Consider the following 13,532-nt stretch of genomic DNA (forward strand, 5'->3'; position numbering starts at 1 on the left):
TAAAAAGTGGAGGAATGACGGCTCGGGGAGTATTAGGGTCAGGATTGCCACCACGGTCAGTTCCTAAAGTGCTAAAATTGTTCAAATTTGCGTGCTATGCAACGATTTTCGGTGCTACAGTCAACAATTTTTTTATTGGCTGTAGTCAAAAATGGTCCGTATAAGTTTACTTGGATTACTTTTAAGTCAATTTTTTTTACATTTTTATGTCTGGTCATTTCAAATTTAGCGTTAATCTTTCGAAACAAAGATGGCAAAAGGCGCTCCTGGTTGTATCAACTTTGCTCCAAACTTTCGAAACAAATACGGGAAAGAGCTCTCCGCACCTTTTGTTAATTTCTCTGCCTTTTTTTCAAAATATTCATTATTTCATCTAAGACGAAAAGAAAAATTGTAGTACTAAAGTGCTCCTATTTGGTCATTCCATGTAGCATGAGCAAGGCTTCCGCTCCCAAATCTTCAAAATTCGGGAAATAATCGTGGAAATACTTGAAAAATAATTTATTTTTGAAAACCTGGGAGCCCAAATTGATTCTAGCTTCGTTTTCAGGCTCCAGCAGTGCCTGAGCTTCTTGTTTTTGAAAAACTTCAACATATTTTCAAAAAAAAAAAAAAATACAAAGTAGATTTTTGAAAAAAACAACTTGGCAGATCAATGTTGTTGTATTTCGACAATAAAATGATAGCAAGATTCATGTTTTGTGCTAAAACATCAAGATCATATTATGAATAATATAACATACCATAAATATACCAAAATACCTGAAAGAAATATACCAACAATTTTCAGAGAGAACCTTACTCCTTTATTGCATTACAAGATGAAAACATAATGATTGGAAAGATAGAGAGGGGGCTCGCAATTAAACGGACGAAAGAGAACATAATTTATAAGTGGGTTTTCACCCTCTTAATCCCATTGCAAATCCTATCGTATGATGATAGTAGCAATTTAAGGGCTTGAGGCCGTACAGTTATAATGTAACAGCCAGTAATATACCCTTTACTGAAAGCACAAAGTTCTTGAAAGACATACACTATATAGCTTCTAAATTGGATGTCAGATATATATATATATATATATATATATATATATATATATATATATATATATATATATATATATATATATAGCCCTTCATTAGAAATGGGTAATAATGAAAACTTACCAATTGTTGTTACTATGGTGAAACAAAATAGTACTGAATTTGCCAAGTTCCATTTTACAGGCATTACATATTCATCTGCCTTACTAACCTCAGATATCTCTGGTAAGTTGCAAGTTGAGAGAAGGTCTTCCAAGAGCTGGTATCTTTCCTCTTTTGTTCTGTATTTTGATGAATTCTGGAGCAGAAACGTTTCTGGAAATTAAAAATAATCTATTACCGAGCTGACATGTAGAGTAATAACCTAAAACTATATTTATATACCCTGAATATATGCCAGATAACATAGATTAATTATTTTAGTACGCAAGCAGGTATGTAGCGGACTAAAATTTTTTTCTAAAGCTATTATTCTAAAGCTATATTTTTAATCCCTGAATAGATACCGAATCATACAGAAAAAGAATTTTAATACGCGAGCAGGTTTGTAGCAGGTACGCGAGCAGGTACCAAGCTGATATGTGGAATAATTATCCAAAACTATATTTTTCATCTCTGAATAGATACCAAATAATATAGAAAAAGAATTTTAATACGCGAGCAGGTATGTAGCAGGTAAGCGAGCAGGTACCAAGCTGATATGTGGAATAATTATCTATAACTATATTTTTAGTCCTTGAATAGATACCAAATAATAAAGAAAAGAAAATTTTAATACGCGAGCAGGTATGTGGTAGGTACGCGAGCAGGTACCAAGCTGATATGTGGAATAATTATCTAAAACCATATTTTTCATTTCTGAATAGATACCAAATAATATAGTAAAAGAACAGCAACCAATTAAATGATTGCTTTTGTACAAGGATAGTGTGTGTGTGTGTTTGGGGGGGGGGGTGTTCCAAACTATGTTATTTAATGTACTGTAATCTATATTCTTATTGTGTATGTAAATATTTAATATTTCAGAACATTTGTTTTATTTATAGTTTGTTTCATTTAATTTGGTTCTTTCTTTCTTGAATTGTTTGCTGGTAGGTAATGGAAGTAGGCTATTAGGCTGATTTTGAAAGGGCTTTTAGCCTCGATAAATTCAAACTTCTTTCGGTTGTTGAATGTGTTTGGTTGTTTTGTGGAACTAAAATTCACAGATAACAATCTTTTTCTTTTGAAGATGACCCAAAACTTATGTCATTAATTTTGGGGACCAAGAAGAGTAAGTGCGCAGTAACAATAGACTGGGAGCACAAGACCCCGAAAATGGGGGGCTTCAAAGATAATTTTTCAATTTTTCCTTTTGAGATGGGGTTCCTAGGCCCATAGTGATGCCAATTCAGAAAACGTAGAGGGGAGAGGTTTATTTTTTTTAAATGAAGATACCAAAAAAATATATTTTTCAATATCTAGATGTGGTCTTTTAATACTAAATCAAAAGACGCTATGCGCATGCACACTTTCAAAACAATGCATCTCAAGAATTGATTTCGGTATTAAGTTGGAAGTTTCAGAGAATGATTAAAGGGTAAGATTATCTCCCCAAAAGGGAAGGTTGTTACCGTTATATTTATTACTACCACTGCAACTACTACTAACTACTAATTACTACTAAAAGGACATATTAGCAATGTCATAAAGGTAAAGGATACGGCATTAGACTTTACAGTCCGTACCGGCGGTGCTGATCTCCGTTTCTTGGCCCTTCAGCCAGGAAGTGCAATGGAGGGTTGGGGGCCAGCCATCCTGTGCTTTCGCACACCCTTTCTGTTTACCTTCCCCAGATTTCTCCAGGTACCCATTTAGAGCTGGGTCGACTCTGGCTAAGCTTACAGAGTCAAGCCACTGACCCCCGTCCCAAACTGAAGAATTGGGTACACTGGGATTCGAACCCGCGTCCTCTCAGACAAGGGATCCCGAATCCAGCGCACCAACCCACTTGGCCAGGACGGCTTATGTCAGCCGTCATAGCAATGTCATAGCACTGGCTAATTGTATCAAGTGGAAACTTCCAGTACTTGATGAGAGGAATGTTCTACTGATCAAAAGGCAACATGTTATTACTACTGCTGCTAGTAGTACTACCACTATTCAATGCTATTACCGGTAATATCAATATTACTACTGTGACCACTATTAAAACTATGCCTCAGGGTATGAAGGTGAAATTTTCAAGGAGTTTTGAGGGGAGGAAGGTGAACTTGGTCATAACATACCGTCTGTATGCAGGTTGTCAAATGTGTGTGACAACGATATCTCAGGAGCAGTTTTGTGTGTGAAGTTGGAACTAACAGGTCTTGTTGTGAGGGATGTCGAACAAATCAAAAGAAAATATTTCTATCCTGATGACATTGCTTCTTCTCATACTGCTAGTGCTGTTACTATTATTCTACTTCTAGTGCTACTGCTGCCACTAAAGCATAGGCTACTACAAGTAATTCTACTGCTACTGCTACTACTACTGCTACAAAAAACTAAGGATACTGAGGAAAAACATTTGGGATATATACAAAGTATATGGAACAAATTCACAACACACTATGCCCACACAAGTTGTCCAGCGGACACATAAGAAATGCTTCAGGAACGGTTGACGGTATTAAGCTGAAACATTCAGCGTGTGTTGAAGGAGATGTTGAAGAGACCAAAGGTGTTATGCGCATACTCCTACTCATGCTGCTACAACTATTGTTATTGTGCAAGCTAAGGATATTAAGATGAAGCTCTTAAGGAATATTTATGTGGATGTTGAACTAAATCCCAACAAGCTATGAGCCTGTGGACTTTCAAAAAGATGACAAAGCAATATCCGAAGAACAACTTATATTATTAAGTTAGACCTTTAAGGGTGAATTGTGGGGTATTTTAAATTAACCAGAGGGCACCATGCGTATACTTTTCGTACTACCACTACAGTTACTGTAACTAATGACGCTTAAGGTATTAAGGTGAAAATTTTAGGGAACGTTTAGGAAGAGCTCAATTAAACAAAAAAAAACCTATTCACGCAGTTTTTCAAAAGGGCATGTAAGCAATATCATAGGCATCACCACTCTACAATAGCTAGAAATTTCATTGAAGCATTTAAAGGAGCTAATTTGATTCAAAATTAAAAGTTCTAGTGTCCTTTTTAAGAGTAAAAATATGTTGGAGGGTAAGTAGACCTTTTCTCAGGCCCATTTATTTTCCAAACGCATCCATTCAAATTTTTGAGAGAGCCATTTTGTTGAGCATATTAAAACGGTCGAGCAAATAGGTCTTTAGGGTTGTTGGGCATGTCAAACTCACACAATTATGCAATTGGCCCATTGTGACTTAAAACTAAATGTTGCTTGAAATTAAATCAAAAGGCGCTGTGTTTATGGCTGCCAATAAGACACCTCAGCAATATATCAAGAATAACTGGAGTTTTCAAGTTGAAACTTTGGGGCTACTACTATTAATTGGGAGTGTGTCAATTTAAATCAACAAGAAGAGTGCAAGTGCATCGGGGTTGTCAAAGAGCTTAGATAGAATCTTTTGGGAATGATAAAAAGTTATGTTCAGGTCAAATTCAGGAATTATAAAACTAAATTAAAAAATATTGTTTGGGTCAGGGTTAGAAAATGTTGAAAAGTTTCTCCAACATACAAATAACAGCCCAAACTATGTATTCTTATAGAATAAAATAAGCAGGTATAAATTTTTTCTTTTTCAGGAAAAAGACTTCGTCAGTAAAAAACGAACAGAAACTAAATAATTTTTTTGTCACAAAACAAGTTTTTCAAAAAAAAAGGCAAAGAGCTCCATTAAGCCAAAAAATGAGAAGAAATAAAGTCAAATAAGCTTCCAAGCGTGAAACTACCACAAATCACTTTCAATAAATAAATACAAATCAAATCAAGCAGATATTACAATAAATAGCTAATTCAAACTCAATACGAGCAGAAGGCATGGGGGTAACCCCCATGCCTTCTCAAAATCAGAACATAATTTTGGCTTTACTGAAAACAAAATACATTTTAAATATTTTCACTTTTTTACTTTTATAAATAAAAAGTTATCAAAACTTTAAGGAATAAATATCGGTAATGTCAGTTAAACAGACAATCTACTGTCACTTTTTTCAGCTCTTTATGGAGCTCTTTACTTATATTAAATAAAAAAAACAAGTTTTTTTTAAATGAAAGTAAGGAGCGACATTAAAACTTAAAACGAACAGAAAATTATTCCGTATATGATAGGGGCTTTTCTTCCTCAACGCCTCCCTCTGTACGCTAAAGTTCGACTCTTTCTCTTAGCTCTACTTTTTAAAAAAGGAAAAAACTTTAGCGTAAAGAGCGGGGCTTTGAGGAAGAAAAGCCCCTTTCATATAAGTAGTAATTTCTGTTCGTTTTAAGTTTTAATGTCGCTCCTTACTTTCATTTAATAAAAACTTGTTTTTTTATTTAATTTCTGGACGTTTTTTAATTCATGCATGTTTTGATCTTGGCTCTCCGCACATAAATAATTAAAACGAAATTTGCATATTAATTTTCTTTTTGGCTAAATGGCTTTCTCATAGTTTTAATCGGAAGATTTTGAGAAAAAAGAAGAGAGGGAGGAAGCCTAGCTGCCCTCTAATTTTTTGATTACTTTAAAAGGCAACTAGAACTTTTAATTGTTTTACGAACATTTTCATTAGTAAAAAATATACGTAATTTACGAATTAACTTACGTAACGCACTTCTATATTCGTATATTTTTATTGCATATATGAGGGAGTTCACCCCTCGTCGATACCTCGCTCTTTACACTAAAGCTTAAATTCTGTCCCAATTCCTTAAGAATGACCGTTGAATCACAAAGGCCGTAGAATAAATAGTTGAAATTACTGAAAATACTTTCGCGTAAAGAGCGAGGTATTACGAGGAGGTAAACCCCTCATATGCGCAATAATTTCTCCTCGTGTTAAGTTTTAATGCTGCTCCTCACTTTCAGTAGAAAAAACTTCTCATATTTATTTTTTCCTTGTTTTTTTTTAAATAATACAAAAAAAAATCCTGCACCCCCTTCATTGAAAGTCTCTTCCCCCATGAGAAGTTTTTCCATGGAAAGATCCTCCCGCGTAACCCCACCCTCACCTCAACTCTCCTTCCCAAACAAAACAAAAATCCCCCTGAAAACGTCCGTACACTTCCCAGTAACCATTACTATACGTAAACACAGGTCAAAGTTTGTAACTTGCAACCCCTCCCAGGGAGAGTGCGGGGTAGTAAGTCGTCCCCAAAGACATAGTTATTAGGTTTTTTGACTATGGTGAATAAAACGGCTATCTCAGAATTTTGATCCGGTGACTTTTGGGAAAAAATGAGCGTGGGAGGGGGCCCAGGTGCCCTCCAATTTTTTTGGTCGCTTAAAAAGAGCACTAGAACTTTTAATTTCCGTTATAATGAGCCCTCTTGCGACATTCTAGGATGACTGTGTCGATACGATCACCCCTGGGAAAAAAAAACAAATAAACACGCATCCGTGATTTGTCTTCTGGCAAAAAATGCGAAATTCCACATTTTTGTAGATAGGAGCTTGAAACTTCTACAATAAGGTTATCTGATACGCTGAATCTGATGGTGTGATTTTCGTTAAGATTGTATGACTTTTAGGGGGTGTTTTCCCCTATTTTCTAAAATGAGGCAAATTTTCTCAGGCTCGTAACTTTTGATAGGTCAGACTAATCTTGATGAAAGTTATATATTTGAAATCAGCATTAAAATGCGTTTTTTTATGTAGCTATTGGTATCAAAATTCCATTTTTTAGAGTTTTGGTTGTTTAGAGTTTGGAACTGTTTGATTTGAAAACATTGTTTTGCGAATTTTTTTTTTTTTTAATAATAGAAAAAGAACCTTAATATGCGAGCAGGCAAACATCTGACAAGAATGGTGGCAACCAATGGTAGATAGAGAAGCTAACCTGGGCAAATGGTAGATAGAGAAGCTAAGATAGAGAAGCATAACATATTTTGTCTTCTTCAAGCACCCTAGGAAATCTCCGCTGGAAGGAAGTGCGCGAAAGAAGAAGCACGAGGGATCGCAAAACACACTTTGTCTGAAGTTTATTATAAATTACTCCGTCAATATTTACAGTACTATAAACGAGAGACACAACAATTGATTAATTGGTTGTTTTTGTGCATGGATAAGGGGGGGGGGGGGGGGTTGACCTACTTTATTTTATTTATTATCATTTATGTTCTTATCGTCTATGTAATCATTTAGTATTTTCAACCATTTGTTTTATTTCGATTTTGTTTCATATAAATTTGTTCTTCCTTTCTTGTTTTGTTTGTTGATAGACAATGGGCAAGTATTAGGCTGTTTTCGAAAGGGTATTTAGCCTTGATGAATTTCAACTTCTTGTGGTTGTTGAATTGTTTTGAATTGAGCCTTTTTGTGGCTGTAAAGTGGAACTGAAATTCATAAGTATTAATTTTATTCTTTTAGGAACGATCCGAAACTTATATCCTTAATTTTGAGATCAATAAGAGCTAGCGTGCAATACAAATAGGCTGGTAGCACAGGACCTCAAAAATTGGGGACTACAAAGATTATTTTTGATTTTTCCTTTTGAAATAGAGTTCCTATGCTGACAGTGGTTCCAACTGAAAAAAAAAACAAGGGGGGAAAGGCGTATTTTTTTAAAATGAAGATACAAAAAAAAGAAAGAAAAAAAATTTCAATATCTAGTGATGACCTCTTGATCTCTTTCACATAAACTTCCTAAGAAATTACTTTTCAAAACCTCGGGGGAATTACCCATCCCCCAACTAATAATTTCTGCTCTTGAGCCAAGTATTTCAGATTATAATTTTCTAGCTAAAAAGAATACAGGAAATTTTAATGGACGGGACGGGGCCACTTAACCATTTTTTGTTCATAAGGGTTATCTTGACTGTGAAACATAAAGTTATAAGTTTCAAACCGTTCATAAGAGTTTTTTAGCTCTTTTCATTCAATAAATATTTTTTTTTTATTTTATTCCATGTTCCTCGGGGGTCCCCTCGGTCCAGGAACTAAAGGACACAAGATTCAAGCCAATCGGGAAAATATTCGTGGTTCTTTCTCAGGTTATACTTGAGGGATCTGTACCTTCAAAATAATTGCGTGCCTTAGGTTCCCCTGGGACTGAGAAAGGTTTTGGGTGACTGAGAAATGGTTTAGGGGGAGCCTATGCCCCTACCATTACGCTAATGAGGAAACTGATCCCACCAAATACGCTAATGATGGGGAGATAAGGAGTGTTTGGGCCACAAAGGGCACGGGTGGAAAGATGGCTGCCGTCTAATAATCTTGAATCTTGAAAGGGTGCTTGAACTTTCAAATTTCAGTCAAATGTGCCCATTGCTAAGTTTCAAAAACCAGCCCTTCCACACAAACTTGCCTAAAAAAAATATATACCAGGTCCATAAGTTTTTAAAAGTCGAGTCTAGTTCGTTGCTCTGATTTTATGGCTTATTGTTGCATAAGCAACTGTTTCGTACAGATTGGCCGAAAAAAAAACACATGTCAGGTCCTTCACACTCCACCAATTACGGCTAGTGTGTTGACTCTGATTTTATGATGTTTAATGTTGCATAAACAACTATTTATGCTTGGATAGTGGACACATTAGCTAACGCTTTTACCCAAATGGCGGAAGCTTTTTGAATTATATCTTTATTGAATGATTTCACTTGAGCTCATGGTTTCCAAACCTAGTGATTTATCACTATTTCTAGTGATTTTTAATATTTTCTACAGAAAAAATGACTAAATCAGTACATAAATCACTAGTTCCTTGAAAAATCAATAAATAAACGAAAAAGTTACTAAAGTCAAATGATTTCTTTACCGGGTGGCAACCCTGCTTGAACTGCGAACACTTTTTTCAATCGGTGAACAAGTTTGAAATAATATAAGTCGAATTAAAACTATGCTTTAATATTAAAAAAAAACCGGAAAGCAAAAAAACCTTTAGGTAAAACTTAGGTAAGATAATAGAGAGAGAGAGAGAGAGAGAGAGAGAGAGAGAGAGAGAGAGAGAGAGAGAGAGAGAGAGAGAGAGAGAGAGAGAGAGAGAGAGAGAGAGAGAGAGAGAGAGAGAGAGAGAGAGAGAGAGAGAGAGAGACAACGAGAAATATTTCGGCAATTTCTATTATTCTGGTCACTCAGTAGAAACAACACCGGCTATATTAGAAACCAAACAATTAATAATAACAACAGAGAAAAGAAGTTATGAAAATACACAACTAAAGGACAAAAATCAGATAGTAAATGTTCTAAAGAATATAGGGCTGATAATTCGACCGTTCAAATACAAAGGACCAAGTAAATCTATGGGACCTGGGGAGATGAAGAAAAGTGAAACATATAAAGGAAATATCACAAAGTTTTCAATATCAGGTAATGGTTTAGTATTTGAATGACTTTTTAAATGGATTACATTTAAGGCTTAATTATAAGTGCTATAAAGCAGTTTAAGAATAGTTGAGGATATACCTGAGCTACACGAGAAATAATAAAAAAAAAACGGAAAATGTAAATAATTTCCATTTAAATAAAATTTAAACGGAAATTGTTGATCGACATGAAATTATCCTACTGAACACGTATGACTTAAATAAAACTTATGAATAAAACCTATGACTTAAAATAAAACGCGCTACCTTTTACGTCAAAATGGGGAAGTTTGGAGATGAGAATACTGTGGGTTAGCAAATCTGTAGTTTAAACAAAAACAAGTCGAATCAAACAGAACAACAGACAGTTCAGCAGAAAAGTATAAGCATGTTCAGTTGAATGATCTGCTCTAAAAGCAAATCATACAGTTCGGGGTAACGAATTGTAGTGAGGAGCGACCCGTCTCAATAGTAACCAAAACAATAAAAAACGGAATTTTGATACCAATAGTAACATCAAAAGAATTACATTTTAAGGCTGATTTTAAATATATAAGTTTCATCAGTTTTAGTCATACCCATCATAAGTTACGAGCCTGACAAAATTTACCTTTATTTTAGAAAATAGAGGAAAACACCACCTAAAAGTCATAGAATCTTAACGAAAATCACACCATCAGATTCATCATATTAGAGAACCCTACTGTAGAAGTTTCAAGCTTATATCTACAAATTATACATCATTATACGAGTATTGATGTAAAAGCCGCAGAAATTCTTCTTGAAAGAAATATATTAAGAAATTTTGACTTAATTAGTCGTGAAACAGTTTTGGAAGTCGGTGTAATTACGAATTTAGTTAGGTTGTGCAACACGCTCTCTTATTTTTTTCAATTCAGAGGCGGTTTTTTCGAACAAGTAAATGGTTTCTTAGCAAATTATTTTGTAGAAAACATTCAAACAATAGCGTTAGATTCATGTTTTTTCAAACATAAATTTTGGGGGAGATATATTGATGACATAATTTCAGTGCGGAATTATGGGGAGGAGGAATTAAAAGGTTTTTTAGAACATCTTAATTTTTGGGGACGTGATTTAAAATTTACAATAGAATTAGAAGAGGATGAGAAACTTCCATTTCTGGATGTTCTTCTTTTAAAAAATGAAAATAGTCTGGATTTTTAAATTTACAGAAAACCTACTAACAATAAAAGATTTTTGTCGTTCTTCTCCGGTCATGACCGCCAAGTAAAATTGGTTTAATCATATCCTTAACTGACCGCATTTTTATAATTTGTTTTCCAAAATTCATCGAGGAGGAATTATTGTTGTTACAAGAAATTTTTAGTAAGTAACCATTATCCAGGTTGGTTAACTGACCAGACTTTTTCGAAAAGAAGGAAAACATTTCTATAATTTTCTAACGATATTCTGGAAACAACAGAAAAGAAAGATGTTTTTTGTTCTTTGCCGTATGTTCCAGGACTGAATGAAAAACTTAAAAGAATTTTACAAAATAATGGTTTAAAGGTGGCTTTAAAAGGTAGTAATGCTTCGGTTAGTTTTGTAAATTCTGGAAAGGATCGAACTTCCGTAGAGCAACAAATATGGTGTTTATAAAATCCCATGTACTTATGGAAGCTCTTATGTGGGACGTACTAACCAGAATTCAAAAATGAGATTACTACAACATCATAATTCTATTTCATCGTCTTAAAGCGAAATTCCAAACCTGAAGATTTCACGTCGGCTCTATCGGAACATATTTATACTTTTCCAAATCATTTTATTTTGTTTGAAAATGTTTCTTTGATTTCTAGGGACTAAGGGTTAAAGCAAATTTTCAGGGAAACAATCGAAATTAAAAAAAAAAAATTATTCAATGATAATTCCACAAACAGAGACACAGGTGAACTTGGATTGAGTTCAATTTATGATAATTTACTGTGGTCAAATAAGGTAAATCTCATCTCACCTAAGCGCTATGACCTCTGTCCACCTGATGTGTCAGATAAATCTGATGAACCGGAATCAAAAAGGTCAAGGAGATTTGCTTCCCCTGTTGCATTGAAAAAAATAAGAGCAATAAACAATATGTAATTAGTTTATTGGTATAAATTTTGTTTGTTTTTATTGATGTCTTTTAGTTTTACTGCTGATGATGAACACTGTATGTTCGTTCAAAATATCCAGTTAAAAATTTTATGTCTGTTCACTGTCGATTAAAAGGTTTCATCCCTATTTTGAACTGTTATACTTACATCATAGAAAGACAGTGTGGTCTTCGAAGTTATCTACGAGGAATTCAACATGAGGAAAGAGAATTTCAGTGAAGGGGGTGCAGGATTTTCCAGCATCATTTAAAAAACAATGAGAAAATAAATAATTTTTTCACCTGAATGTAGTGAGAAGCATTAAAATTTAAAACTAACATAAAATATTAATTATATAAGGGGATTTGTCTCCTCCACAATAACTTGCTTTTGTGATTCAGGGGTCATTCTTAAAGATTTGGGATAAAATTCAAGCTTTGGTGTAAAGAGTGAGGTATTGAAGAGGGGACAAACCCTCTCATATATGTAATAAAATACACAAATATAGAAGTTCGTTAGGTAAGCTAATTCGTAAGGTACGTATGTTTACTATTAACTAAAACGTTCGTACAAAAAATAAAAAATCTTGATACAATTTAAAGTAAACGAAAATTGGAGGGTAACTAGGCCTCCTCCACCACCCTTTTTTTTTTATCAAAACTGTGTGATCAAAACTATGAGACAGCCAAATAGCAAAAAAATTATTCAAATTTAGTTTTTATTATTCATGTGCGGTGAGGCAAAATCAAAACATGTATTAATTCAAAAACGTTCTGAAATTAAATAAAAAAACAAGTTTTTTTAACTGCAAGTAAGGAGCGACATTAAACTTAAAACAAACAGAAATTATTCCGTATATGAAAGAGGTTCTCCCTCTGCAAAGCCTCGCCCTTTACGCTAAAGAAGAAGTAGTTACTTCGAAAAAGTAGGGCTATGACAAAGAGTCAAACTTTAGCGTAAAGAGCAGATCGTTGCAGAGGGGAAAACCTCTTTCATATACGGAATAACCTATGTTTGTTTTAAGTTTTATTGTCGGTCCATACTTGCAGTTAAAAAAAATGTTTTTTTTTATTTAATTTTAAAATCATGAAACAAAAACTTTGATTTTTCTTTTGAAGGAATATTCACCAACGCCAAATGACAAGGACACTGGCTTTAAAAGTATTGATTGGTGCCAGGTGGTCCTGATTAATCTGTCAAGACCTTAATAAGGATGCCCAAGCAGAGACCTGAAATTGGACTGTATCTGAGAAGAATTAGAAGCAAAAGCTGTACTTATTCAATATTAGAAAAAAATCAATTAAATGTTTCTTGAACATTATGACCTCTTACTCTCTCTTTCTTCTCATTCTTATTCATACTCTTCTCAACATACTTCTTAAAATCGAGGATTACAGTTGAAGGAACGTAAGGGGGATGAAAACAGTGCCCAAGGAAGAATTTATCACCTGTCAAGTTTTTTGAATATCTATCGCAATCATAAAAATTTTTTTTTAATCTTATTGGGATTTGGTCTTAAAAATTAGCTTTGATCATATACCTGAAAGCTTGTAAAAAACTCAAGGACAGCAACAGTAATGACAAAAAGGGCTAAAATATCCTAGAATGTTCAAATCCAATGAGAACAATGAAAAAAAATAACATATTTTCTAATTTGAAGTTGAAAATTATTTGGGGGATCGCGACAGAAAAATCACTATAACATTAACAAGAGTTTTTTTTTTAGAATTTCTCATATGATTCATGCACGTAGTAATTTATGTCAACTATATACAGAAAATTCATTGACCTTGCTTTGTTTTCTGATTGTACTGCGGGGGAGGGGGTTGAAAGGGTAAATAAATGAAATTACACCTCTAAGATGTTAAATAAAAAAAAATATGTGACTTCTGACATTTTGGTTAATTTATACAGCCTCCGAGGTTGCCTTCTGTGTGCTAGTACTTTAT

At 34.1% G+C, this 13,532-nt stretch overlaps 1 protein-coding gene across 3 annotated transcripts in view; it reads right to left on the bottom strand.

Annotated features, from left to right (window-relative positions):
* The window catches only part of LOC136028714 (potassium channel subfamily K member 2-like), an 85,069-nt gene that overhangs the window by 32,857 nt on the left and 38,680 nt on the right, over positions 1 to 13,532 (bottom strand). For all 3 annotated transcript variants that reach the window (XM_065706582.1, XM_065706580.1, XM_065706581.1), the window contains one exon: positions 1,170 to 1,361. In XM_065706582.1, the coding sequence (XP_065562654.1) occupies positions 1,170 to 1,361 (192 nt within the window). The remainder of the gene's footprint in view (positions 1 to 1,169; positions 1,362 to 13,532) is intronic.

Source organism: Artemia franciscana, chromosome 7 (genome assembly GCF_032884065.1).
Source record: "Artemia franciscana chromosome 7, ASM3288406v1, whole genome shotgun sequence".
NCBI classification, from domain to species: domain Eukaryota; kingdom Metazoa; phylum Arthropoda; class Branchiopoda; order Anostraca; family Artemiidae; genus Artemia; species Artemia franciscana.